At 54.9% G+C, this 25956-nt stretch overlaps 2 protein-coding genes across 8 annotated transcripts in view; one reads left to right on the top strand and one right to left on the bottom strand.

The window, feature by feature from the left end:
- UNKL (unk like zinc finger) overlaps positions 1 to 7528 on the top strand; it is a 30184-nt gene extending 22656 nt beyond the window's left edge. For 4 of the 6 annotated variants that reach the window (XM_055339992.1, XM_055339994.1, XM_055339996.1 and 1 more), the window contains 5 exons: positions 3204 to 3296; positions 3653 to 3877; positions 4371 to 4573; positions 4659 to 4916; positions 5316 to 7528. In XM_055339992.1, coding sequence (XP_055195967.1) covers positions 3204 to 3296; positions 3653 to 3877; positions 4371 to 4573; positions 4659 to 4916; positions 5316 to 5471 — 935 coding nt within the window. In that variant the 3' untranslated portion in view covers positions 5472 to 7528. The remainder of the gene's footprint in view (positions 1 to 3203; positions 3297 to 3652; positions 3878 to 4370; positions 4574 to 4658; positions 4917 to 5315) is intronic. The other 2 variants (XM_055339993.1, XM_055339995.1) reach the window with 2 other exon arrangements.
- On the bottom strand, positions 7506 to 25950 carry GNPTG (N-acetylglucosamine-1-phosphate transferase subunit gamma). Of its 2 annotated transcripts, XM_055339998.1 has the most exons (10): positions 25802 to 25950; positions 25660 to 25727; positions 8873 to 8927; positions 8719 to 8802; positions 8556 to 8649; positions 8360 to 8474; positions 8204 to 8286; positions 7996 to 8124; positions 7833 to 7914; positions 7506 to 7737 (listed from the first exon to the last, which is right to left on the bottom strand). In XM_055339998.1, exons 1-10 carry the CDS (start codon positions 25945 to 25947, stop codon positions 7661 to 7663), a joined length of 933 nt encoding a protein of 310 aa, XP_055195973.1. In that variant the 5' UTR covers positions 25948 to 25950; the 3' UTR covers positions 7506 to 7660. The 2 variants fall into 2 exon arrangements, with proteins under 2 accessions (XP_055195973.1, XP_055195974.1); XM_055339999.1 differs by lacking the exon at positions 8719 to 8802.
- Positions 25951 to 25956: the final 6 nt, after the last annotated feature.

Here is a 25956-nt window from a genome sequence, read left to right as displayed (position 1 = left end):
TGGAGTAGGCAGGGTCGACCTCCCAGAGTAGCCAGTGCACCCTGCACGCCGGTGCTGTCGTGGAGGGCGGCCCTGTGCGACCCCTCTGCTCCTGAGGCTGGGGGAGGGGGCGTCTCTGCTGAGTCACGGGGTGGGGGTGGGGGACCCGCACAAGATGAATTTTTTCCAGGTGAGAAAAGGCTCCTGTTTCAGCGTGTTTTCCCAGATTTATCAGTTCATGTGTGCTTCTGTTATTCATAAAGTGCTTTCTACAACTTTGTCGAGTTTCAAGCACATCGCCTCTAACTGGGTCCTGAGGGGCCGAGGGTTGAGTCCGAAGGTTAAGGCCACACCCTGAGGCCTGGCTGACCTGGGGACCCCAGGCTGAGAAGGCGTGCGGGCCAGCACCCCAGGAATGGGGTTGGGCTGCCCCGCTTTGGCCACAGCGGAGTGTGGGAAGGAGGGGGCAGGGCATGTGGGGGGGGTCAGTGCTTGCTTTTAGCAGATGGGTGTGCATGCAGGCGGGTGCCCTGAGTCTGGGCTGGAGCACACCGGGGGTTTGGGGCTGAGCAGAAGGTCTCCCGGGACAGGACAAAGAGCCAGGCTGCAGGGAGACAAAGGAGGAGGGGGCGGCGGCGGTGGCTGGAGCGGCCACCAGGGAGTGGGTGGGTGGGGGGCAACTTCTGTCTGGGAGGTAGGGCTCCTGGCGGGGGGCCCAGCATGGGGCCCAGCATTGTAGAAGGGTTACTCCTGGGATCGCGCTGCTGGGGGCTGAGGGGCACCCTGCCGAGATCACGGAGCTTGGGGCCCTCCCCGCTGTGGGTTCGGGGGGGGGGGGGGGGCTCGGGCTCCCGCTGGCCTTCTGCTGGGTGGGCGGGCCTCTGACTCCCCAGAGTTTTGAGAAGCCTCTGATGCCAGGCCTTTCCCTGTTGTGCTAGGGGCCGATGGCAGGTGAGGGTTAGGGCTGCTGCAGCCCAGCATGTTGGGGCCTGGAGGGGCCGCCAGGCTCCCCAGGGAGGGCAGGGGGCATGAGTGCGGGGCTGGAGGGCTTGGCAGTAGTTTGGGGGAGGTGGAGACAGGATGGCAAGAAGGGGGATGGGCCGCATGGGGTGGGTTTGGGTGCAGGGCCTCGGCACGGGTGGTGTCTTCCTTGAGCCGGGGAACTTCTATCGGCCCAGGGTCCCAAAGTTCTGAGGTCCCAGTGAAGCACAGGGCGCCTGGGAGAGTGGGGTGTGCTGTCCACGGCTCCCCTTCTCGTGGGCAGGATTCCATGTCTCAAAGGGTGTATCTCCGCCGTAACTGCCCCATGCGGGGACGTGACTTTATCGGGAACAAGTCTTTGCAGGTGCTGTGGAGGTAAAACAAGGTTATTGGGATGGGCCCTAACCCAGCGGGGTGTGTCTGTAAGGAGAAGGTGACTTGGCACAGATGCGGAGGGGCGGCCGGAGGCGGGGGGCTGCGGGGTGCCGGCAGCAGAGCAGCAGGGTGCAGGCGCCCCGCCCCCGCCCCCCGCCCCCCCCCCCCCCCCCCCCCCCCCCCGGGTCCGCACAGTGAGAGCGGATTTGCCGGGCCGCCTCCTGTGCTGCATGGTTCCGGCAGCCCGGCAGCCCCACGAGGCAGACGCCTGGCCCCGGGTGCTGGGCACGAGCTGCCCGCGGCTGGGCGGGAGGTACCCGCTGAAGGCCCAGAAGCATGGGCTGGGGCCACCCAGGGGAAGGGGCTGCGCAGGCCTGTCACCCTGGGCGCGGGGCTGCTGGTGGTGCTGCTGCCCCCAGAGGACCGGGCCCGCCTCGCACTCGCAGCTCCTCGGCTGCCTTGGTCTTCAGAATGACAGGGGTGGCGGGGTTGGGGGGGTGGCGCCCACCACCTCACATGTACACCTCGTTTCTGGATGGGACCCTCGAGAATCCCTAAAACCTTGGAGGAGCGTTTCCCCGGAGCGGGCAGGTCCGAGGCCAGAGCGATGGGCGGGGAGGCGGGCTGGCCTTGGTGGTTCCCCAAGTTCTCCTGTGGCCGAATCCGATTCCCTGCTCCCAGCCACGCCTGCTGAGCGGGCACAGCTCCCTGGTGTCCCCGACCCCGCGTGCCCACTTGTCCCTTCACATGCCGCAGAGGCCCGAGCCAGGGGCCCCGGACGCAAATGTGGGCCCACGTGCTGGAACTTAGCATTCGGCCACCACCCGGGGGAGGCGCAGCGTGTGTGGGCTTGGTGGGCTTCACGGGCTGGGCTTCACGGGCTGAGCGGCGCCCAGCAGCCCTGGGGACAGGGAGGGATGGTGCGGCCAGGCCCCCCGTGGGGCCAGAGGGCAGGTCTGATCTACACCCACCCGCTCCATGCGCTCGGTCGGCCCGCCCCGGGGACGTCTCTTCGCCCCCACACCTGACCGTGTCTCCCCGGCAATTATGCTAAAGGCCTCTCATTTCAGAGGACAGCCCATTCCCTGCAGCACCGCAGGTGGGCCTTCGCTCCTAAAGTGGGGGTTTGAAGCGCCCCGATCGGCCTGCTCAGCTGCTGGTCTGACACACCCAGGGGCCCCAGGGCAGGGTGTGGCCAGAGATGAGCAAAGGTCCTGCAAGGGTCTTTCTGACTCCGTGTCACCCTACAGACGCTGCACTAGGCAGCTGGGGGCAGGGCAGAGACACGAGGCTGCGGAAGCCCGTCTCACTCACGGGACAAGCGGCCCGCACAGAGCCCCACGGTGCACCCGGTCCTGGGGACGGGGGCTGCTTTGTGACCTCTGGAGATGGAGCCTGATGCGCCTGGCTGGCATGCTGGGGATAAGGCTCGGCCACTCAGGGAAGGCCCACCTGCCTCAGGGAGGCACGCATGGGGGATGGCAGCGTGGGGCTGAGCTCCTTGCCCTGCCTCCAGCGCCGCCTGGGCCTCTGCAGACCCTGGGCGGGAAGACCGCGCCCCACGCTGGGCCCTGTTCTCTGGCCTCCTTCCCTGAGTGAACTGCTATGCAGCTGCTGGAATAGGAAAGCTTGGGGGGCCGGGGGGCAGCGTAGGGTGGGGTCAGGGTGAAGGAGGGGCTTGGGAGGAATCCTGGGGAGCTGGGGAGCCGACGCTGTTCATGCCTCTGCTCCCCTGACGGACCGGCCTGGCATGGACCAGGGTCCCAGACACTCAGGGTGCCGCAGGCCGTGGTTGAGGGGGCAGCTTATTTCCCCCCCGGGACCGGGCCCTGGTGTGGCCCTCCTCTCTCTCATGGCTGTTTCACCAGGTTTTGCACTAGAGCTTCATCTCCGGGACGGCAGCCTCACAGCCCTAGACAAAGAGCTGGATGAGCATGACAGCGGCGACCCGGGCCCGACAGGTAGGGGTGCGGAGCCCCGGGAGAGCCCTGCGGAGCACCGGGGGTGGGTTCCCGTGGCTGCTGCCACCCCCCATCCCTGCGTGAACCTCCGTCTCAGCACCAGTCTCTGCAGACACCTGGGCACAACCACCACGGCCCTGGCTGAGGAGCCACTCCAAGCTCCACCTGGGCCCACGTGCAACCCTGGAATGTTTTCTTCCCCAAGTTCATCTCTTCTGATGTCCAGGGGGCATGGTCATCTCTTCTGATGGGAGGGGGCGTGACCATCCCTTCTGGTGTCCAGGGGACAGGGCTCTGGTCGGAGTCCTTGGTGGCCTGGCCCCGTCCCCGCCCACTCAGCGTCCTCCCCTCCGCAGGTCCGAGGTCGCTGGGGGGCTCGGAGCCCGTCACCATCCCGGGCGGCCTGCCCCGCTCCCCGTCCTTGCACTCGTCCTCATCACTGTCCACCTCCCCGCTCAGCTCGCTGTCGCAGTCCCTATCGGGGCCGCTCGTGTCCTCCACCATGACGCCCCCCCAGCAGCCGCCCACCCTCAAGTCCGAGCCCGGAGCGCTGGGCTCGTCGGCCGCGTCCTACTCCCTGGGTGAGCGGGCGTGGGTGGGATGGGGGTGCCCGGGCCTGGTGCCTGGGCTGGGGACCTGCCATGTCCTCTGACACGCGGCACGGCGATGGACAGGATGGTGACAGCGCTAGCTCTGCCTTTATTTTTCCATCGGGAAATGTTATCTTCAGTAGCTACTTGGGCTTTAAAAGAGTATCTTAAGTATCGTTTTGCCCCCTGCGCCTCTGGCCAGCTCTTGGCTCTCCCGGGCCTGCAGACTCTGCGGCCAGAGGGCTTCGGGCGGGGTGGGTCCGCCCGTTGCCTGGGGTGCGGTGACAGCTCTGACCTCGTTTCCCCTTTAATCCGAGCGGAAGGATCAGGGAAAGACGGGGGAAGGATCAGAGAAAGATGGGGGAAGTATGGGGGGAAGCATGGAAGGATCGGGGGAAAGATGAGGGAAGGATGGGGGGAAGGATCAGGGAAGGATGGGACAGGCGTCAGCACCGTGGTGACCGCCCCCACCCCCCCACCCCAGGGCTGAACGGCGTACCTGGGAGCATCTGGGACTTTGTCTCCGGCAGCTTCTCTCCCAGCCCATCCCCGATCCTGAACCCCGGCCCTGCCCCTTCGTCAGGCGCGAGCCCCAGTGGTGCGGAGCTGGCCCGGGTCAGGCGGCAGCTGGACGAGGCCAAGAGGAAGATCCGGCAGTGGGAGGAGTCCTGGCAGCAGGTGAAGCAGGTGAGCGCGGCTGGGGGGGGGACACCGGTGCGCCCGCAGGGGGAGGCCCCCCTTGCCCGCCTGCTGCAGCCCCCCCGGGTTTCAGGCGTGTGACGCGTGGCAGCGGGAGGCCAAGGAGGCGAAGGAGCGGGCCCTGGCGGCGGACAGTGCGCGGCGGCTGGCGCTGCAGAAGAAGGAGGAGGTGGAGGCGCAGTTCCAGCGGCTGCAGGAGGAGCTGGAGGGCCGTGGGCTGTGCGCCACGCTGGCGGGGCTGCGGCGCTGTGCGGACCTGGGCGCCGTGCCCCTCCCGAAGCTGCACTCCCTGCAAAGTCAGCTGCGCCTGGATCTGGAGGCTGTGGATGGGGTGAGTGCGGGTGCTGCCTGGCCCCCCCCTGCCCACCGGGCACCCTGCCAGCTGCCCCCGTCCCCGCAGGGAGGCCGCCCCGGGGTCCCTGGTGGGTGCTCTGCCTGCTGCAGCCCCCTCACGCGGGGCCTGTCGTTAGAACCTGGGGGCGTCTGGAAGGCTCGTCGGCCCCCCACACTCTCCTGCAGGGGCCTGGCCTCTGAGCCGCAGACCGTGGTCATGGGTTGCTGTCGGGCTGCAGCCTGTGGGGCGGGGCAGAAGCCCCTGCTGCCTGGCCGCCCTGCCCTCCCCTCCCCTCCCGGGCTTGGCAGCCCCGCCCGCGGCCACAGAACCCCTGGGACGCAGAGTGCCCGTGGGCTTTCCCGGGCCCTGCCCCACCTGCCCTGTGTCTCCCCGCAGGTGATCTTCCAACTGCGCGCCAAGCACTGCGCCGTGTGCCGGGAGCGTGCCCACGGCGGCGTCCTGCAGCCCTGCCAGCACCGGGTGCTCTGTGAGACCTGCGGCGCGGGCGCGCCCCCCTGTGCCTACTGCAAGGGCCAGCCCCTCCCGTGGTGACCGCCGCCCGGCGCCCCTGCCCTACCCCGCGGGGCCCGCGGGCCTGACGGACTGTGACCCCACCAAGCACTTTGTACACAGGGGGACTGGGACTTTGTAAGTTGCTCTAAGCTGCTTTCTAGGTCCGTGGTTTTTAATATGCGACATGAAGCTTTATGTGTACTGTGAACCTCTGTTTTCTCTCCGCTTACTGTTCGTTCATGGTATGGTAAAGACTTAGATTTTCTATCCTGAAGTTAATACTTACGAAATGAGCATTTATCTAAGTAGTGAGAAATGCCTAGGATTTTTTTTACAGTTTTCAAATTAAGTGCAAACAAATAGTATTTATAGCAGTGATACTGAAAGACACATTTAGAGGTTTTTAATTTTGTGAAGGGGACTCTCCCAATTGCGTGCATGTGCACATCACTGGAGTTCTAGATTCCAGGACCAGGAAATGGCGTCAAGCCCCGTCACACTCCGTGACCTGTGGCCACTTTTCTAAGTGCCTGAGCCTCGCCGGGGGTGGGGGGGCCACCTTCAGCCTGGTTCGCTCCCCCAGTGGGAAGCGGGGCCCAGGGGCTCCATGGCGCCAGTGATCCTATTATTTCAGAGCCGTGCCTGAGTCTCTGCAGCGTTGGGAGCCCACCCGGAGGACCTGAGGCCAGAGACTCGCCCATGGCCAGGCTCGCAGCCGGATGCCAGCCTCCAAGGGAGAGGCTCCCAGGCTGCGCCCTAGGACCCCTCAGGCGACCCCCCCACCCCCCGCTGCCGACGGAGCCTGGCCACCCGGCGGTGGCACAGACGCTCCTGAGAACGGGTCTGGTTTTGGTGATGACTTGAATCCTCTCTGGTCCACACCGGGTGGTTTTTCCTAGAAATCTGGGGGGAAGCGAAGGGTGTCTGTAGTTTATGCAGACTTTGCTCTCCACAAGGCTCCCGCCAGTGGCTTCCAGGAGGGCGCCCCGAGTCCATCGCAGGGGCGAAGACAGGTGTCCCTCTGGCCTGGACGCGAGCGCGGGCACATTTCGGCCACCCGTGGCTTTGCCAAAGACTTTTAATAGCATTTTGTAAAGTGCAAAGGGGCTCGGTAAAAATTTTTATCAGTAACCAAATACTATAGTAAGAGGTTTAAAAACCTTTTTTAATGTAAAACAAACTGATAGCTCTGTCGTTTTAAAGGCGGACCCATGACGTTCTGCAGCTAGTCCACGACTACGGGGGATTATTGACTTGTTTTTAGTGAATCTACTTTGTTTTTAATGATAGTGATGATGATTTATTAGCACTTAGAAATGACGTATATTTTGTGCTACTGTTATCACCGTTTAAAATTCTTTATTTTTATTAATATTTATGCACTTGTTTCCCATTTCAGGCCTTTGGTCTTTTTTGGGAAACAGGACAATGTTTATTATCAGTACCTAGCCTAGATATTTTCAAATTATAAACTAAGGATAATTAAGCTTGAGGTCTATGTATAAGCTACTCTGGTCGGTTCTTGCCGTGCAGCAGGAGACTGGAACTGCGGCATCTTGGGGGATCCCCCTCCCCTGCGTGTGCCCTGAGGCTGGGTGTGCCACCAGGACCCCCGCCCCCAGAATTGCCCAAGTGGAACTCCAGGGGTGCCCAGGGGGCTGCTCGTCTGGGTCCTTCCTGCCCCGTGTCTTGGGGGAGCCTTCCCCACCCTGCAGGCCTCGGGGTCCTGCGGGTGGGCGACAGCAGCGCCAGGCGCGGTGCTCCCTCTGGCTGCCATCCCGCTGCCTCTCGGCTCTGGTGCCCTAGCCCCGCTGTTTTTGACTGGGGCCACAAAGGAGACCTCGGCTCACTGTGGACCCATCACGTGGATTAATTTATCTATGTTTGTTCAGAGTGTTTAGATGAGAATGTTACTGGAATGGAACTCTCTTAACTTGGAAGATAGTTATTTTTAACGCATAATCATTTACTTGTAGTGAATTGTTTCAAGTTAACAATTTAAATTTTTTTTACACTACAGCATTTATGCAATGCTTTACAGAATTCATGGAATTATTTTTATCAGTACAGGAATTAATTAAAATTTTGAATCTTTATTTGTCTGCCTCTTTGAGCTAAGCCTGGGGGCCCACAGGCCAGAAGGCAGAGGATGCACGCCCCAGGTCCCCCATCTCCAGTCTGGTGCTGCCCTCTGGCCCTGTCTCAGGTCACAAGGTGTTCCCACGCAGTCACGCGTCACCTCGGAGCTGTTCTGCGGTCCCATCTGTGGGTGTCTTGGGGCCCATGTGCTCAGGGCTGGAAGTTTCTGCCAGAACACCAAGCAGCAGGTTGGCACAGGGCCTGGCCCCCAGGGCGGTAGGTCCCAGGTGGGCTGGGGCCCCGCACCTGCTCATGACTTACCTGCAGGCTTCGTGTAGGGGATGCCGTGCTGTGTCAGCACACTCCTCAGTCTCCTGATCTCCTTTGACAGCTCTTTATGTGCCTGGAACAGAAGAGTTCCAAGGGCAGCCAGGAGGCTGAGGGGAGGCCACCCTGGGGCTGGGGCGCCCTTTCTTGCCCGCACCTCACTGCAGTTCTCCAAGGTCTGGAACACTGGGGCCTTAGCCCCTCCTTCCTGCACCGATTCACTTTCTTCTGGGGTCTTTAAGTAGCCTGCATCCTCAAAAAGCGCCCTGAGCAGCTTCTCATGGCCCTGGAGGTGGGGGAAGAGGGCTCGCCCGGCTCCCGGCCGCGCTGAGCCCGGGCCCGGGGCTGCCCGCCCAGCCCCTCACCTGGGCCGTGATCAGCTCGTCGGCCAGGTCCTGCTCCACCTGGTCCCACCTCTGCTGCAGGGCCGGGGGAAGGGCCGGGTACACTGCAACCCAACAGACGCAGCCTCAGCTGAGCTGCTCTGTCGCTCCACCTGCCCCCGCCCGGGGACTTCCTACCTAACAGGGAGTGTGGGTGGCAGACCAGAGGCGTCTCGAAGGTCAGCGCGTACACACAGGTGCTCGGCTCAGACACGCGGGCCAGGCGGTGGCTGCTCCCACAGGCCAGCTCCACCTGCAGGCACAGCCTCGGTGGGCACAGCCTCAGGGGACGGCGGAGGGGGGGGCGGTACCCGCGCCCTCACTGCCCACCCACCTTGCTCTGGCGGCTCCGGGTGCGGCAGGAGTCGCCGTCCCTCATCCACATGGCCTTGAAGGTGTAGTTGGACAGCTCCCACTCGTGCCAGATGCTGCGGGGGACAGCACGTGAAGGGGGGGGTGGGCGGCTGGGCCCAGCACCCCCTGCCCGCCCCACTCACCCCAGGATCCCGCTGTAGGCGTTCCAGCGGAAGGTCTGCTCGTGCTGCGTCACGTTGTGGAAGGGACAGAACTCGTACTTGTACCTGGGGGCACAGGTGCGTCAGGGGGCCCGGCGCCCGCCCCCCACCCCCGCCCCTGGCCCCCTGCACTCACGTGGACTCCACCAGGCTGAAGCACTTGCCAGAAAGCCTGAAGAGGTGCGCAGGCCCTGGAAGAGAGCACAGGGCTGGAGTCGAGCGTGTGCTGCAGGTGCACAGGCCTCCCGGCGACGCCCCTCCTGGGAAACCGAGGTGGCCTTAAACTTGAGAGGTGAGGATGCAGGAGCCGAGTGACGTCAGGACACGTCAAAGAAACCAGAAATCAGCCGAACAACCTCGTGGGAGTCTGGAGCACCCAAGCCAACCCCAAGCAGCCTTCAAGTGGGTGAGGCCAGTTTCGGGGCGTCTGTACCTGCCACGGCCCCTGGCGCGGCAGGAGGACGGGCCAGCTCTGCGACCTTCCGACCGGCTGGGGCTGCCCCTGCCCTGGGCTCTGTCTTGCCTAACTTGGATCTCAGGCAGGCAAGGTGGGCAAGGCTCAGGAAAGCTGCAGGGGACTGAGAGCCTTGCGGGACTTATGGTGGGGCACATACGACAGCGCCGAGGCCCGCAGGCGGCCCCACGCACATAGCTGACGAGGAGCCCCGCCATCAGGAGCCCGGATCCCCGCAAGTCCTCATGAGGTGGACGGAGCAACAGCAGAACATGGCCCAGCCCGGGGCAGGGTGACAACCCTCCCGGGAGAAGCCCGGACGCCAGACTTAACGAAGAACTAAAGGAACACGGACAGAGAAATTACAGGAAGAGGGACACCCGGGTGGCTCAGTGGTTGAGCGTCTGCCTTTGGCTCAGAGCATGATCCCCGAATCCTGGAATCGGGTCCCACCCACATCGGGCACCCTGCATGGAGCCTGCTTCTCCCTCTGCCTGTATCTCTGCTTCCCTCTATGTCTCTCGTGAATAAATATTTTTTTTTTTAAAAAAAGAAATTACAGGAAGAAACCACAAAAGAAATGCTGGAGCCGAAAACTACCCCCCAAGGCAGGATTAGCAGGAAGGCTCCAGCCCCTCAGCCCACGGAAACCCAGTGAGCTGCGGCGGGGCGAGCCCAGGACAGAGGCCTCCCTCCTGGATAGAGCCGGGGACTGACCAAACCGAGCAGCTCGTCCTGAGCCTCCCCAGCCCCGGCGGCAGCTCGAAGGACCCCGCCCCGCCGGCCGGATTGGTGCCCACCGTGCACCCTCCCCGTGGGCCACCGAGGCCTTCCTCATCCAGATGGAAGGAACGAGGACCGTCTCCTCCCCAGTGAGGACGCGGCCAGACTGCAAGGCCACAGAGGGTCTACGTTTGACTTGAAAATGCACAGAACTCGAAAGACGGACGCATAAAGCATCACCCTAGGCCTCTGCCACTGGGTGCAGCGTCCAAGGAGGTCGCGTGCGAACCCGGTAACAGCGGGGGGGAGGGGTGGAGCTGCAGTTTTGTACGTGATGAAAACTGATAAAAATTCAAATTAGAATTGAATAACCTCCCGTGCCCTCTGCCCCAGTGGTTACCAGAGAAAACAGACCCAGAATATACACAGGGGTGATGAGCATGAAATCCAACCTGTCGCCTGGAAGAAGCATCAACAGCCATGCAAGATGCAAGGGACAGAGAAGCCACAAGGCTGTGCCTCCTTGGTTCCCGTGAGCCCGTCCCCTAGGGTACACCAACGGCACCCTGCATCCGGAGGCACGTGCAGGCGAGGCACGTGCAGGCGACACACGGCCTGCGCAGGGGGCCCCACACAGGGTAGCCCCTAGGCTGGAAGCTGCCAGGAGACCCAAGGGCCCGACACGAGGTACGCCCGCACACCTTCCTTCCCGATCGCGGTGGAAGGCCGAAATCACAGCAGCAGCAGGTGGGGGAGGTTCACAGACTTACAGGAATTACCTCTTAACCACTAGGTCAAATAGGAAATCGCAAGGGAAATCAGAAACTACTCTGGGACACGGTGACAGCAATACTAAAGGGGGCTCTGGTACAGGCAACAAGGGAGACCTCACGTCTTTACACTCTAAGGAACTAGACAAAGATCGAACTAAACCCCAAGCTAGCAGAAAGAAGAAAATAATAAAGACTGGAGCAGTGACAAAAATAAGTCAGTAAACCCAACACTGGTTCTTTAAAAAGATCAACAAAATCGACAAGTCTTTAGCTAGATTCACACACACACACACACACACACAAATTCCTATAATCAGCTACGAAAGTGGGGATGCTGTGAGTTCCGCAGAATTGAGAGAACAGAGCACCATGGGAAACGTACACCCTGATGACCTATGTGACGTGTACAAGCCCCCAGGAACACGGTGTCCCTCCGCAGGCACTCCTGGAAGCTGCCCCTTCACTCCGTGAGGCCAGCCTCAGCGCACGACCAAAGTCTAAAAGGTCCATTATGAACGTTCATGCAGGAAATCTGCAACGAAACACCAGCAAATGGGCTCCGATGGCACATTACAAGGATCCCACGCCCTCACCAAGTGGGGGTCATTCCCAAAATACACGGATGTTTGAGATCCCACAACGAATGTAATCCAGAAGAAGGAACGGAAGAGTCCGTGACCACGCAGTAGAGGCACACAGCAGCACCTGCCGGATTTCAACCCCTTTCATGCCAACACTCTACAAACCAGGAGGTCAGCCGGCCCAGGACAGGCCCCGGCCCACTCCGCGAGCCTCTTCCAGCCGGGGCGCACACAGCAGGACGAGCAACAGCAGCCTCCACGCTGGAAAGGAAGAAATAACACTACAGCCGCGGTCGTGTGTGCAGAAAACCTGATCCACAGAAGTGTGCCAGCAAAGCTGCAGGACACGAGGTTGGCAAACACCAGTGTGTTTCTCTACGCTAGCAGCAATCCAGAAAGGAAATCAAAGAAAACAATTCCATTTACGATAGAAAAAAAACACTTGGAAATAAGCCAAGGATGCAAAATACGTGTATAAACTACAAAACGTAGCTGACAAATTAAAGATGTAAATGAAGTAAATGGAGAGATGCCCCGTGTTCATGGATAGGAAAACTTAAGATGTGAACACTACCCTAAAAGACTTAATTCAATCTATATCAAAATGCCAATAACTTCAATTTTTTTTTTTTTTGCAGAAATAGGAAAAAACCATCCTAAAATTAAAATGGAAACTCAGGGATGCCTGGGTGGCTCAGTGGGTGGGCATCTGCCTTCAGCTCAGGTCGTGACCCCAGGGTCCCAGATTCAAGTCCCACATTGGGCTCCCTGCAGGGGGCCTGTTTCTCCCTCTGCCTGTGTCTCTGCCTGTCTCTCATGAATAAATAAAGTCTTAAAAAAAAAAAAAAAGGAACTCAACCCAAATAGCCAAAACAATCTTGTAAGAGAACAAAGTTGAAAAACTCAACCGCTGATTTCAAAACGTGCTTCAAAGCCACAGAGTAAAACTGTGGTGCTGGCATACACACGGACAGGTGGGGTGACCGAGCGGAGCACCCACAAATAGTGCTGGACATACATTCATAAGGTCTGACATGGGCGTCAAGACTGTTCAGCTGGGAAAGGAAAGGACCATCTTCTCAACAAATGGTGCAGGGAAATGATGTCCACACACACAAGAATGACACGGGAGCCCCACCTTACACAATATACCAAAAAAAAAACCAAAAAAAACAAAAAAAAAAACACCAAACCTCAAAACAGATTTGAAGCTAAGCCTAAAAAGCTCTTAAGAGAAAAACACAGGGAAAATCCTTAGGACATTGGCTTTGGCAATGACTTCTTGGCTATGACCACAAAGGCACTGCGAGAAACAAAACAGAGTGGACTTCAAAATTTAGGACTTCTGTGCATTGCAGGACACTACCAAGACAAAGAATGAGACGACCCAGAGAAAGCAAGAAAATATTCGCAAATCACACTTGTAGTAAGGATAACAACCAGGACACACAAAGAACTATAACAACAAAAAAATCCTCAAACAACCTCATTCAAAAATTGACTAGAGTTTTCTCTGAAGAAGCTCTACAAAGAGCCCGTATAACACGGAGAGGTTGGTCATCAGGGAAATACTATCAAACCCACGATGAGAGCTCATTCCACACCCACCACCAGGAGGGCTGTTCACACACACACACACACACACACACACACACACACACACACACTCAGGAAGGTAAACTGGTCAGGTGTGGGGAACCCGGGACCTCTGCACGGCTGCTGGGACCATGTCAGAGTAAAAAGCTTCTGCGCAGTGAAGAGACCAACAAAATGAAAAGGCAGCCTACGGAATGGGAGGGAAGATCTGTAAGTCCTCTATCTGGTAAGGGACTAATAATACCCTTAACATACAGAGAACTCCTTCAACTCAAGACCGAAAACCCCAGCCCAAGGCGGGCAGTGGATCTGCACATGCAGTCCCGCAGAAGGGACCACCCGGCGGCCAGCAGGTACACGCAGAGGTGCTCGGTATCACTCGCCACCATGGAAACGCCCCATAAAACCATGACAAGTTATCCTCACACCTGCCAGAACGGTGACCTCAACCACGCAGGAATAGCAGGTGCTGGTGAGGACATGGGGAAACAGGAACCTTGTGGGTTGCTGGCGGGAATGCACACTGGAGCAGCCACTTGGAAAATTGTGTGGAGGGTCCTCAAAATATAAAAATACCATATGATCTGTGGATATTTATTGTGATGTTTATCTGAAGAAAATGAAACCATCTGAAAAAGAAATGTGCACCTCCGTGCTCACAGCAGGATTATCCACAGCAGCCAAGACATGGAGAGGACCTAAGTGTCCGCTGATGGGCGAAGAAGAGGTGGTAAACACGGATGCAGCAACTACCATGCAGCCATATTCAGCCATAAAAAAGAAATCCTGCCCTCTGTGACAGCACGAATGGACCCAGAAGCCACTACACCACCATCAGCACAACAAATACTGGATGAGGTCACATGTGGAAATCTAAAAAAATAAAATACCAAGCTCCAAGATACAGAGACCAGACTGGTGGTTGCCAGGGGCGAGGGCTGGGCCAAATGGTGGGGGTCAAGGATCGCAATTTCCACTTATAAATAAGGCATGGGAATGTCACGTACAGCATGGTAACTATAACTAATGATACCGTGTTGTATATTTGAAAATTGCTGAGTACATTTTTTAAGTCTTATTATTTACATATTTTTAGAGAACAAGAGTGTGTGCATGTGGGGCAGGGACAGAGAGAGAATTTCAAGCAGGCTCTGTGCTCAGTGCAGAGCCCGACTCAAGGCTTAATCCCACCACCCCAAGATCATGACCTGAGTTGAAATCAAGAGCCACGTGCTCAATCGAGTTACCTAGGTGCCCCAAGAGAGTGGATTTTTTTTAAGGATTTTTATTTATTTATTCATGAGAGACACAGAGAGAGGCAGAAGCAGGCTCCATGCAGGGAGCCTGATGCGGGACTCGATCCCAGGACCCTAGGATCATGCCCTGAGCCGAAGCCAGATGCTCAACAGACTGAGCCGTCCAGGTGCCCTAAGAGAGTGGATTTTTTTTAAGATTTATTTATTTATTCACAGAGTCACAGAGAGAGAGAGAGAGAGGCAGAGACACAGGCAGGCACCACGCGGAGAGCCTGATGTGGGACTCGATCCAGGGTCTCCAGGGTCCCCAGGATCACGCCCTAGGCTGCAGGCAGTGCTAAACTGCTGCGCCACCAGGGCTGCCCAAGAGAGTGGATTTTAAAAGTCTTCATCACAAGAAAAAATCTGCAACTACATAAGGGGACAGATGTTAATTCCACTTACTGTGGGGATGCCTGGGTGGCTCAGTGGTTGAATGTCTGGATTTGCTCCAGGGTGTGATCCCGAGTCCCGTGATCGAGTCCCATATTGGGCTCCTCACAGAGAGCCTGCTTCTCCCTCTGCCTAGGTCTCTGCCTCTCTGTCTCATGAATAAATGAATAAATGAATAAATAAATATTTATTTATTTATTTATTTATTTTAGACATGGAGAGAGAGAAAGGCAGAGACAAAGCAAAGGAGGAGGGAGAAGCAGGCTCCATGCACCGGGAGCCCGACGTGGGATTCGATCCCGGGATTCCAGGATCGCACCCTGGGCCAAAGGCAGGCGCCAAACCCCTGAGCCACCCAGGGATCCCCAAATTTTTTTTTTTAAATTACACTTACTGTGGTGATTACTTTGCAGTATGTACAAATATTGCAGCAGATAATTGTACACCTGGAATGATTTTAATGTTCTATATTGTATCTCAGTTTTTTTTTTTTTTTAAGATTTTATTTATTTATTCATGAGAGACAGAGAGAGGCAGCGACACAGGCAGAGGGAGAAGCAGGCTCCACGCAGGGAGCCCAATGTGGGACTCTACCCCGGGACTCCAGGATCACGCCCTGGGCCAAAGGCAGACGATTTAACACCTGAGCCACCCAGGCATCCCCATATCTCAGTTTTATAAAGGACCAACCAGCGGGCCCCTCAGGGAGCACAATGTAATGGGATGAGACAGAAGAGCAGACTGAGCCCACCTGTCTCTACAGGTTTACATGCGAACCGTATGAACTCATTTATAGGTTCAAAATTAAAATGATGACTCGAAGTCCCTACAGCTAAACTCAAAAGCAAGCAATCCAAGCTGTATACACTCAGGAACATGAGCTCACAGGAAGAAACGCTCCTACTGACTTAAGAGCATGGACTTGAACGAGTTCACAGGAAGGTCATGGGAAAGTTCTGACATCATCATCTGTGTAGAATAAAGCAAAGAAGTTACGTGCCACCCACCAGGCTGCCTCTCCTGCTGGGAGGTCCACCACCAAGGTGGCTGGGCCCAGACAAGCCCCCCGCCTCTCCCAGTGTCCAGAGCAGAGAGACAGGGAGGTGACCCAGCAGCTGGAAGGTGGGGGCAACACAGGAAGGCAGTGGGCCTCAGGGTAAGCCCCCAGCTGTTTCCTGGAGGCCACTCGCACGCAGGACACACAGCAGCCTCTGAGCTCAGATCGGATGGAGAGGGACTACTGAAAACCATTTACAGTGAGCGCTTTGCGATCAGCCTCCAACTCTTTGAACTCCAAGAAAAAGCCACGTACTTGAGAGAATTAAGCCAGAAGAACCAGGGAGGGGAGCCTGTCTGCACAGACTGGACCCCCACTGGTGCCACCTGCCGACCCCACAGGACCCCATCGTGCTGCTGTATACACTTGCTAGGCTCAATGGGTTTTGGGGTTTTTTTGCTGCTGCCATTACTGAGCACAAATGGACAAGTGAAGTCATGGAAATGTAGAGACTTTTGCTTTGTTGGCAATTAGACAACTATGGAAAAGAAAACCCTCATCTCCAAACTCCCAAACTGCAGGCACTGGTGTCTGAGAGCCAGGAGAGCACACACGTGGCTTTTTTTTTAATTAATTAATTAATTTATTTATGATAGTCACAGAGAGAGAGAGAGAGAGAGAGAGAGAGAGAGAGAGAGAGAGAGGCAGAGACACAGGCAGAGGGAGAAGCAGGCTCCATGCATCGGGAGCCCGATGCGGGATTCGATCCCGGGTCTCCAGGATCGCGCCCTGGGCCAAAGGCAGGCGCCAAACCACTGTGCCACCCAGGGATCCCACACACGTGGCTTTTGAAAAAGAAAACATCACTGGTTTTAGAAATCAACTTTGTAATATTCCTCAATATTCTTCTGCAGAGGACACTTCAGTCTTTATTAAGTGGTCCTATCGTTTACTTTGTTTCAAAAATGAAATCTGAGGGGCTCCCGGCCCGCTCAGTCAGAGGAGCTTGCTTGCAACTCTGGATCTCAGGGTCCTGAGTTTGGGCGCCGTATTGGGTGTGGAGATTAGTAAAAAATTTAAAAATCATGTTTACTTTGGGAAACGAGTTAGATGAGAGTTAGATGATCCGTTTAGTTGCATCTGTGAGGAGGCAGCTGGCTTACTGTTGTGTGCGTCTTGCTTTGAAGACCTTAATATCTCCGATATTTTCTGTTGTCTCCTGCTGGAAAGCGCCAGAAAGCGCCCCCCCCCCCCACCGGGACGCTTGCTCTCCCTAGGACTTCACGGCCCTCAGCACCAAACCATCTGGGCAAACGACTGAATGTCACCAGTCTTCTGTGCTAAAGACAGGAGACCGAGATCAAAGCTCACATTCTGGAAGACATGGAAAATCTGAATGTGAGCTCTGGGTTCTGCTTCCCACAGAGCCAGGAGCCGGTGGGACGTGCGGCAGCTGTGCGTGGGCCCTGAGCTCTGACCCCTGCCGGGCTCGGGCTGCGAAGGTAGAGGCGCGCTCCCCCACTCACCTGTACGCTGCGTCAGGTGGTGTTGAATCCACGATTAACTTACATTCCCTTTAGAATTATGATTTATTTGCTGAAAGAGATGGACTTTTGTCAGACTGAATGAGGGAAACTTTTCTTGTAGACCTTTTCTCAATATTTGTTGTGTACTTCACTTGGAACCATTTTTGTTTATGCGCGTTGTATGTTCTCAAAATAGTGGTCTTTAAAAATTAAGAAATTGGAAGCTGCCGTGTAACCGTCATGATCTTTGTGCCGTGTAACCACAAAGATCTTTGTATTTTAGATGCCAGGCTTTACAAAACAGCCGATCATCATTAGAGCCACTGGCTCTCTCCCAGGTCTCTGACCTTCTGAGTTTTGATTTTAATCATTAAAGAAAATCCTCGCACAATTTTCATTAAAGTCAAGATTCTCACGTTAAAGGTTCTGTTTTGGAAGAAAGAGTAATAGTTTTTAAAAAGCAAAGCTTGACTAACAGAATTAGCTTTTCCTGAGACCACTTTCTCTGTCCCTGTCACTGCGCTGCTCGGATGAGAGTTAAAGTCACCCAGGGATACCGACCGAGCCCTCCCCTTCCCTTTCTTAAACCAACCTTTGCACACCTCGCTCTGGGAAAGCTGCTTGAGTCACAGTAAAGGACACACACATTTGGGTGGGGAGAACTGGTAAAACTCCAGAGTTCTGCCCTAATAAGCTTTAAAGTGTTTTGAAGGAAACTATTTGAGCTGCGTAATGGGGACAGGTCAAGCGTCCAGGGGCCTACTCTTGTATCCGTACATGTCGCAGATCAGAACCCTTCTGTCTGCAGCATAAACTGTTAAAGCAACCTCTCAGGAAAAGCCAGCTAGCTCTTTTGAGAATACGTGACTTAAAGCCTTAGCCTGACCTGGAACCACACGGACGGGGCGGACGCTCCTGAGGGCGGTGCGGCCGTAAAGCTGGTGGTGTCGTTTCCTTTGGCCCGCTACAGATTTTTGGCTTTTGTACTCTGAACATTTTTAGAGACTATATGCTTGTCCAATCACGTTACAGCTGGTTTAGGAATAAGTATTTTCTAAAAAGGGACAGTCCTGAAAAATCAGTTTATGCAGTTTCTGGAGTCACAGGGAAGACACGCAGCCGGGCCGTTCCTGTTGCAGGCCCCGGGCGCCTCGGCTCCCGTCCCCGCCCCCCCCCCCCCCCCGGATTCCTGGACCTTCTCTCTGCATCTTTGGAAACGACTACATTAAAAACCTTATTAATCAGGGATCCCTGGGTGGCGCAGTGGTTTAGCGCTGGTCTTTGGCCCAGGGCGCGATCCTGGAGACCCGGGATCGAATCCCACGTCGGGCTCCCGGTGCATGGAGCCTGCTTCTCCCTCTGCCTGTGTCTCTGCCTCTCTCTCTCTCTCTGTGACTGTCATAAATAAATAAATAAATTAATTAAAAAAAAAAAAACCTTATTAATCAGTAGGTCAGTAAAGCTTAGCTGTTTGCCTTCTGAACAATGTTCCAGCGAGGTGGCCTGAGACGCTACTTCTGCCCAACTTGCGTGCGCCCTCTGCTTCCCTGGCGCACTTTGCAGAAAAATAATTTGACTTTGTAAGTTTTGAGTCAGGAGGGCCCATTTAAAAATCTTAGAATAACTTAAGATCTGCCCTTTACACCTCTTTCTGAAAGCCTTCACATTTTGTTGAGTAGTTTTTTTTAAAGATTTTATTTGCAAGAGCACATGGAGGGGCAATGGGAGGCGGGGGGCACTCCCCGCTGAGCAGGGAGCTGTAGGTAATTTTTCCCAAGCCATGAATAATCTATCAAACCATGTTTATGCTATCCATTCTGGTTTGTTGGTTGGGGAAAAAATATCTTAAAAATATTATATTTAGGGCAGCCCCGCTGGTGCAGCGGTTTAGCACCGCCTGCAGCCCAGGAGGTGATCCTGGAGACCCGAGATTGAGTCCCGCATCGGGCTCCCTGCACGGAGCCTGCTTCTCCCTCTGCCTGCGTTTCTGCCTCTGTGTGTGTCTCATGAATAAATAAATAAAATCTTTAAAAAAAGTATTAATAAACGTTTATTTTTTTTTAAAGATTTTGAAAAAAAAATCAGTTCAATTGCTGAGCCACCCAGGCATCCCAAAAATTTAAATATAATATTTTTACCCTAGGGGCACCTGGATGGCTCAGTTGGTTAAACATCCAACTCTTGGTGTCAGCTCGGGTCATGATCTCAGGGTCCTGAGAACGAGCCCTTTTGCTGGGCTCTCTGCTGAGTGTGGCGATTGCTTAGGATTCTCTATCTCCCTCTGCCCCTCCTCCCTCCTTGCTTGTTCTCTCTAAAAATAAATAAGTAAATCTTTAAAAAATAGGGATCCCTGGGTGGCGCAGCGGTTTGGCGCCTGCCTTTGGCCCAGGGCGCGATCCTGGAGACCCGGGGATCGAATCCCACATCGGGCTCCCGCTGCATGGAGCCTGCTTCTCCCTCTGCCTGTGTCTCTGCCTCTCTCTCTTTCTCTCTCTGTGACTATCATAAATAAATAAAAATTAAAAAAAAATATGTATATTTTAGGCAGGCCGGGTGGCTCAGCGGTTTAACGCTGCCTTCAGCCCAGGGTGTGATCCTGGAGACCCGGGATGGAGTCCCACGTCGGGCTCCCGGTGCATGGAGCCTGCTTCTCCCTCTGCCTGTGTCTCTGCCTCTCTCTCTCTCTCTGTGACTGTCATAAATAAATAAATAAATAAATTAAAAAAAAAAAAACCTTATTAATCAGTAGGTCAGTAAAGCTTAGCTGTTTGCCTTCTGAACAATGTTCCAGCGAGGTGGCCTGAGACGCTACTTCTGCCCAACTTGCGTGCGCCCTCTGCTTCCCTGGCGCACTTTGCAGAAAAATAATTTGACTTTGTAAGTTTTGAGTCAGGAGGGCCCATTTAAAAATCTTAGAATAACTTAAGATCTGCCCTTTACACCTCTTTCTGAAAGCCTTCACATTTTGTTGAGTAGTTTTTTTTAAAGATTTTATTTGCAAGAGCACATGGAGGGGCAATGGGAGGCGGGGGGCACTCCCCGCTGAGCAGGGAGCTGTAGGTAATTTTTCCCAAGCCATGAATAATCTATCAAACCATGTTTATGCTATCCATTCTGGTTTGTTGGTTGGGGAAAAAATATCTTAAAAATATTATATTTAGGGCAGCCCCGCTGGTGCAGCGGTTTAGCACCGCCTGCAGCCCAGGAGGTGATCCTGGAGACCCGAGATTGAGTCCCGCATCGGGCTCCCTGCACGGAGCCTGCTTCTCCCTCTGCCTGCGTTTCTGCCTCTGTGTGTGTCTCATGAATAAATAAATAAAATCTTTAAAAAAAGTATTAATAAACGTTTATTTTTTTTTAAAGATTTTGAGGGCAGCCCCGGTGGCGCAGCGGTTTAGCGCCGCCTGCAGCCCAGGGTATGATCCTGGAGACCCCGGATCGAGTCCCACATCAGGCTCCCTGCATGGTGCCTGCTTCTCCCTCCGCCTGTGTCTCTGCCTCTTTCTCTCTAGCTGTGTCTCTATGAATAAATAAATAAAATCTTTAAAAAAAAAAAAAAAAAAAATAAAGATTTTGAAAAAAAATCAGTTCAATTGCTGAGCCACCCAGGCATCCCAAAAATTTAAATATAATATTTTTACCCTAGGGGCACCTGGATGGCTCAGTTGGTTAAACATCCAACTCTTGGTGTCAGCTCGGGTCATGATCTCAGGGTCCTGAGAACGAGCCCTTTTGCTGGGCTCTCTGCTGAGTGTGGCGATTGCTTAGGATTCTCTATCTCCCTCTGCCCCTCCTCCCTCCTTGCTTGTTCTCTCTAAAAATAAATAAGTAAATCTTTAAAAAATAGGGATCCCTGGGTGGCGCAGCGGTTTGGCGCCTGCCTTTGGCCCAGGGCGCGATCCTGGAGACCCGGGGATCGAATCCCACATCGGGCTCCCGCTGCATGGAGCCTGCTTCTCCCTCTGCCTGTGTCTCTGCCTCTCTCTCTTTCTCTCTCTGTGACTATCATAAATAAATAAAAATTAAAAAAAAATATGTATATTTTAGGCAGGCCGGGTGGCTCAGCGGTTTAACGCTGCCTTCAGCCCAGGGTGTGATCCTGGAGACCCGGGATGGAGTCCCACGTCGGGCTCCCTGCATGGAGCCTGCTTCTCCTTCTGCCTGTGTCTCTGCTTCTCTCTGTGTGTCTCTCATGGGTAAATAAATAAAACCTTAAAATAAAATTAAAAATATGTATATATAATCTTAAAACAAAAGAGGAACGGGCCACAGGGCAACCCATAATGTAGGGCTCCCGGCCCCCATGCCTGCACACATGGGGGAGGCCGCCGAATCCAGACACCAGACTGAGCAGGGCTGGCGAGTGGGCTCAGTGAGCTGACTGCCTAAATAGATCAATGCTTTTCAAAGGAGCACAGCCCAGGGACGCCTGGGTGGCTCAGTGATTGTCTGCCTTTGGCTCAAGTCATGATCCCGGGGTCCTGGGATCGAGTCCCCCATTGGGCTCCTCCCTGCATGGAGCCTGCTTCTCCCTCTGCCTGTGTCTCTAGCTCTCTGTGTCTCTATGAATAAATAAAATCTTAAAAAAAAAAAACAAACAAACTTCAGAAATACAAGACGTGTGAGCAAGTAGGCAGTGAGACCCATGCCCCCCCCCCAAAAAAAAAACCACTGCAGGTCAACCCCCACCCAGTGTAGATGCTGGAAGCAGAAGAGAATTTTATTTTTTTTTAATTTTTATTTATTTATGATAGTCACACATAGAGAGAGAGAGGCAGAGACACAGGCAGAGGGAGAAGCAGGCTCCATGCACCAGGAGCCCGACGTGGGATTCGATCCAGAGTCTCCAGGATCGCGCCCTGGGCCAAAGGCAGGCGCTAAACCGCTGTGCCACCCAGGGATCCCCGGAAGAGAATTTTAAAGCAGCTATTACAACTATGTCCAAGGGAGTAAAGTAAAATATGAAGAATAAATAGAAAATCTCAGCAGTCATGTGGAAAATAGGAAAAGGTGAAAGAAATTCTAGAAGAAAAAAGAGGTCAGGAATAATTAGCAATTTAAATCCAGCAATAGATAAACCGTGTGTACTCATCATGACCCAGTGGGGTTCATTCTAAGGACAAGACTGGCTCAACATCCAGAAATGCATGCTCGCCACTGTATCAACAGTATAAACTGTATAAACAGCCTGAGAAAGCAAACTCTCTCATCACCTCCAGGTACAGAAAAGCACTTGAGCAAATCTGCGTCAACTCACAGTGCACACTAAGGAAGCAGAAGAGGGACCTTCCTCTCCCAGCCCAAGGGCCACCCGCTCTCCAGCAGCACAGGAGGCCTGGCTGGAGCAAGAGACAAGAAAATTCGTAAAAGCCACTAAGATTGGAAAGGAAGAAAAACCAACAGCCTTGGGACGCCCGGGTGGCTTAGCGGTTTAGTACCTGCCTTCAGCCCAGGGCGTGATCCCGGGGTCCTGGGATCAAGTCCTATATCGGGCTCCCGGCAGGGAGCCTGCTTCTCCGTGTGTCTCTGCCTCTCTCCGTGTCTCTCATGAATAAATGAATAAAATCTTAAAAAAAAAAATCAACAACAGTCTGTACTCCAGCTAACATGAAGAAGAGATGTTAATTTCCATGGGAATGCAATGAACAAAATTCAGAATGTGGACAACAAATGACCCAGCTTCTTCAATGAAGAAATTTCGAGAACAGGGAGGGGAGCAACAGATGCACAAAATACTCATGGGCGCAGCATACACACCTGAAACCTTGAGTCGAACAAACCAGCTCTTAGATTTGACACAATTAGGGATCCCTGGGTGGCTCAGCGGTTTAGTGCCTGCCTTCAGCCCAGGGCAGGATCCTGGAGTCCTGGGATCAAGTCCCACACTAGGCTCCCGGCATGGAGCCTGCTTCTCCTTCTCCCTGTGTCTCTGCCTCTCTCTCTCTGTGTGTGTGTGTCTCTATGAATAATAAATAAATCTTAAAAAAAAATAAAAGAGTATGTTAATATATTTTTTTAAAAAAGGGATCCCTGGGTGGCGCAGCGGTTTGGCGCCTGCCTTTGGCCCAGGGCACGATCCTGGAGACCCGGGATCGAATCCCACATTGAGCTCCCGGTGCATGGGGCCTGCTTCTCCCTCTGCCTGTGTCTCTGCCCCTCTCTCTCTCTCTGTGTGTGTGACTATCATAAATAAATAAAAATTTTAAAAAATTTTGACACAATTAGAAATCTAAAGCACCAAGGGGGTTTTTACTGAAGAATTAGTGCTTTTTAAAAAAGTGTGATGAAGATGATGTTCCTATGCCCTTAGGACATCCCACCAAGATATTTACAAGTGAGCTAAGTTGTGAGAAATTTGTTTCACAGTAACACAGCTGTGGGGTGAGGGCCCAGGCTGAGTGCACCGACTTGGGGTCTCACATGTTCTTCCCTCCACTTCCCCACGTGCTCCAAATTGGCCCTATCACAAAATTTTTTTAATTGTATTTATTTATTCATGAGAAACACAGAGACAGAGACACAGGCAGATGGAAGCTCCATGCAGGGAGCCCCATGTGGGACTAGGTCTCGGGACTGCGGGATCATGCCCTGAACCAAAGGCAGACTGAGCCATGTAGGCATCCCATAAAATTGTTTAAAGTCAAGTAAAAATTGGGGCACTTGGGTAGCTATCAGTTGAGTGTCCTACTCTTGGTTTTAGTTCAGGTCATGATCCCAGGGTTGTGGAATTGAGCCCCATGTGGGGCGCCACGCTCAGTGGGGCGGTTGCTTGGGACTCGCCCTCCCTGTGCCCTTCCCCACTCGTGAGCGTTTTTCTCTATATAAAATAAATAAATGGTCCATGTACCATCGCCCAGCCTCTCCTAGTCAGTCCTCACCTAACTCTGGTACATCACCCAGACCAGGAAATCGACACAGGCATGACACAATCAACCAGAGACCACACTCATTTACAGTTTTTAATATGTACTCGCCAGTAAGAACAGTGAGACACCCGACAATGTGTATGAACGCAACTCGAGGCCAGAAAGAAACCAGATGCGGGATGGTGTGCTCTGGGGCTCCATTTAGCTGGAGGCCAAGCACAGAGGAGGCTCCTCTACAGTGACAGACACCAGGCTGAGGAGGAGGAGGAGGATTTAGAAAGGAACACACAGTCATTTTCTGGGTGGTGGAACTGTTCTCCATGTTTTGGGCAACAAGGACATGGATTGGCCAACTGCTACACTTCTTCAAATTGAACACGTCCACTATGGCTCAATAAAAATAAAACTTAAATCTCAGCTGATAATTATCTTCAAAAATAAAAGAGAAAGGAGAAGAAGGGAAGGGTCTTCTCTATCAGAGACCATAGTAGATGCAGATGGCACGAGAGAGGTAGAAGGTGGGCACGCACTCTCCTCCCCCCTTGGAATAAACGTGAGGCTACTGGGCCACAATTGGAGGCACAAGCCCATCTCGACAGTGGAGAGACGCTGGCAGCCCTGCCCTCCAACATGACGCCCCACGGTGCGCTGCCTCCCTGTGAAGGATCCCTGCCCACCCTGAACCTGACCACCTGACTGTAATCAGCTTTCAAGCCTACCTTCCCACTCACAGAGCACACACCAAAGAAAGCAGACCAAGGCAAATGATATAACCCAGACCAATCCAGGAAATCATTGTCAGACACCTGGCCTGGACTCCCCAAAGTCAAGGTCATGAAAGCCCCCCCCCCCCTTTTTAAGAGCAAACAGGGATCCCTGGATGGCTCAGCAGTTTGGCGTCTGCCTTTGGCCCAGGGCGTGATCCTGGAGACCCGGGATCCAGTCCCACGTCGGGCTCCCTGCCTGGAGCCTGCTTCTCCCTCTGCCTGTGTCTCTGCCTCTCTCTCTCTCTCTGTCTCTCTCATGAATAAATAAATAAAATCTTAAAAACAAAAAAAGAGCGAACAGTACAGAGGTACCTGTTCCCGGTCTAGGATACAGACACCTGATTAACCAAATGCGTGAGACCCTTGAACAATCCCGGGCAGGGTGGGGTGGGACAGCTGTGGAGGGCACGGAGAGGCCTGGGGGGCCTGGACTGCTTCCATCACACACTTACTGCTAACCGCAACTATCAGGGCATAAAGTGTCACAACGTCTGTAACCTAGTTTCAAACGTTGCAACAAAGTGGACGTTCACAGCGCTCAACGTAGAAAACATCCCTAGCTTTTTGCTGCCGATCTTTCTCATTTAGCGACCCAGCAAGTCCACCCCTGGGGTCCTCCCTCTGGAAGCAAGAGGCAGTCCGGGGGAGGGCTGTCCCCGCAGCAGGGCTTGTCCCAGCCAACAAGCGGACAGGGTCGGCCGACCAAGGCGGGCGGCGCCATCCTCCGAGGCCTGAGCACCGAGGGCGCAGGGTGAGGGCCGCGGTCCCCCGCGAACAGCGCCTCGACACCGCGGGCATCGGCCGCAGCCGAGCGGGGCCAGCTCAGCACCGCGCAGAGGCAAACGCAGGTCTCGCAAACGAGGCCGGAGGCTCACACCGCCGCGCGAGCCAGAAACGCCGCGGAGGCCCCCCGGCACGGCCCGCACGTCCGCGGCCAGGGCCCCGCGCTCACCGGACACGGGCGAAGGCTCCCTCCTGGGCTGCAGGCGGCTGGTCTGGGGCAGGAACGGGTTGTTGAGCCTGCGAGAAGTGGCAGGGTCAGGGGGGCCGGGCTCTGGGCGCCGCGCCCCGCCGCGCCCCGCGGGCCCGCTCACCCGAACGAGTTGGGCTCCTCCACCACCTTCATCTTGGCGGCAGCGGCGGCGCGGAGGGCGCACGGCAGGGGCCCCGGGGCGCAGGGACACGAGCCGAGCGCCGCGAGCCCCAGCAGCACCAGCACGCCCGTCCGCCTCGCCGCCATCGCTGCGCC

Source organism: Nyctereutes procyonoides, unplaced genomic scaffold, assembly GCF_905146905.1.
Source record: "Nyctereutes procyonoides isolate TBG_1078 unplaced genomic scaffold, NYPRO_anot_genome, whole genome shotgun sequence".
Lineage (NCBI taxonomy): Eukaryota > Metazoa > Chordata > Mammalia > Carnivora > Canidae > Nyctereutes > Nyctereutes procyonoides.
The sequence above is the reverse complement of the archived record's forward strand: the minus strand, read 5'-3'. Positions and strand labels throughout refer to the sequence as shown.

What these genes read in the sequence shown, in the direction of transcription:
- GNPTG (XM_055339998.1), bottom strand. Translation starts at nt 25,947, where the DNA reads ATGGCGGCGAGGCGGACGGGCGTGCTGGTGCTGCTGGGGCTCGCGGCG. An exon ending in CCTTGGAGAACTGCAGTGAG is followed by an intron (nt 7,915 to 7,995) that starts GTGCGGGCAAGA and finishes CTTCTGTTCCAG; the next exon opens with GCACATAAAGAGCTGTCAAA. An exon ending in CCCCTACACGAAGCCTGCAG is followed by an intron (nt 7,738 to 7,832) that starts GTAAGTCATGAG and finishes GTGTTCTGGCAG; the next exon opens with AAACTTCCAGCCCTGAGCAC.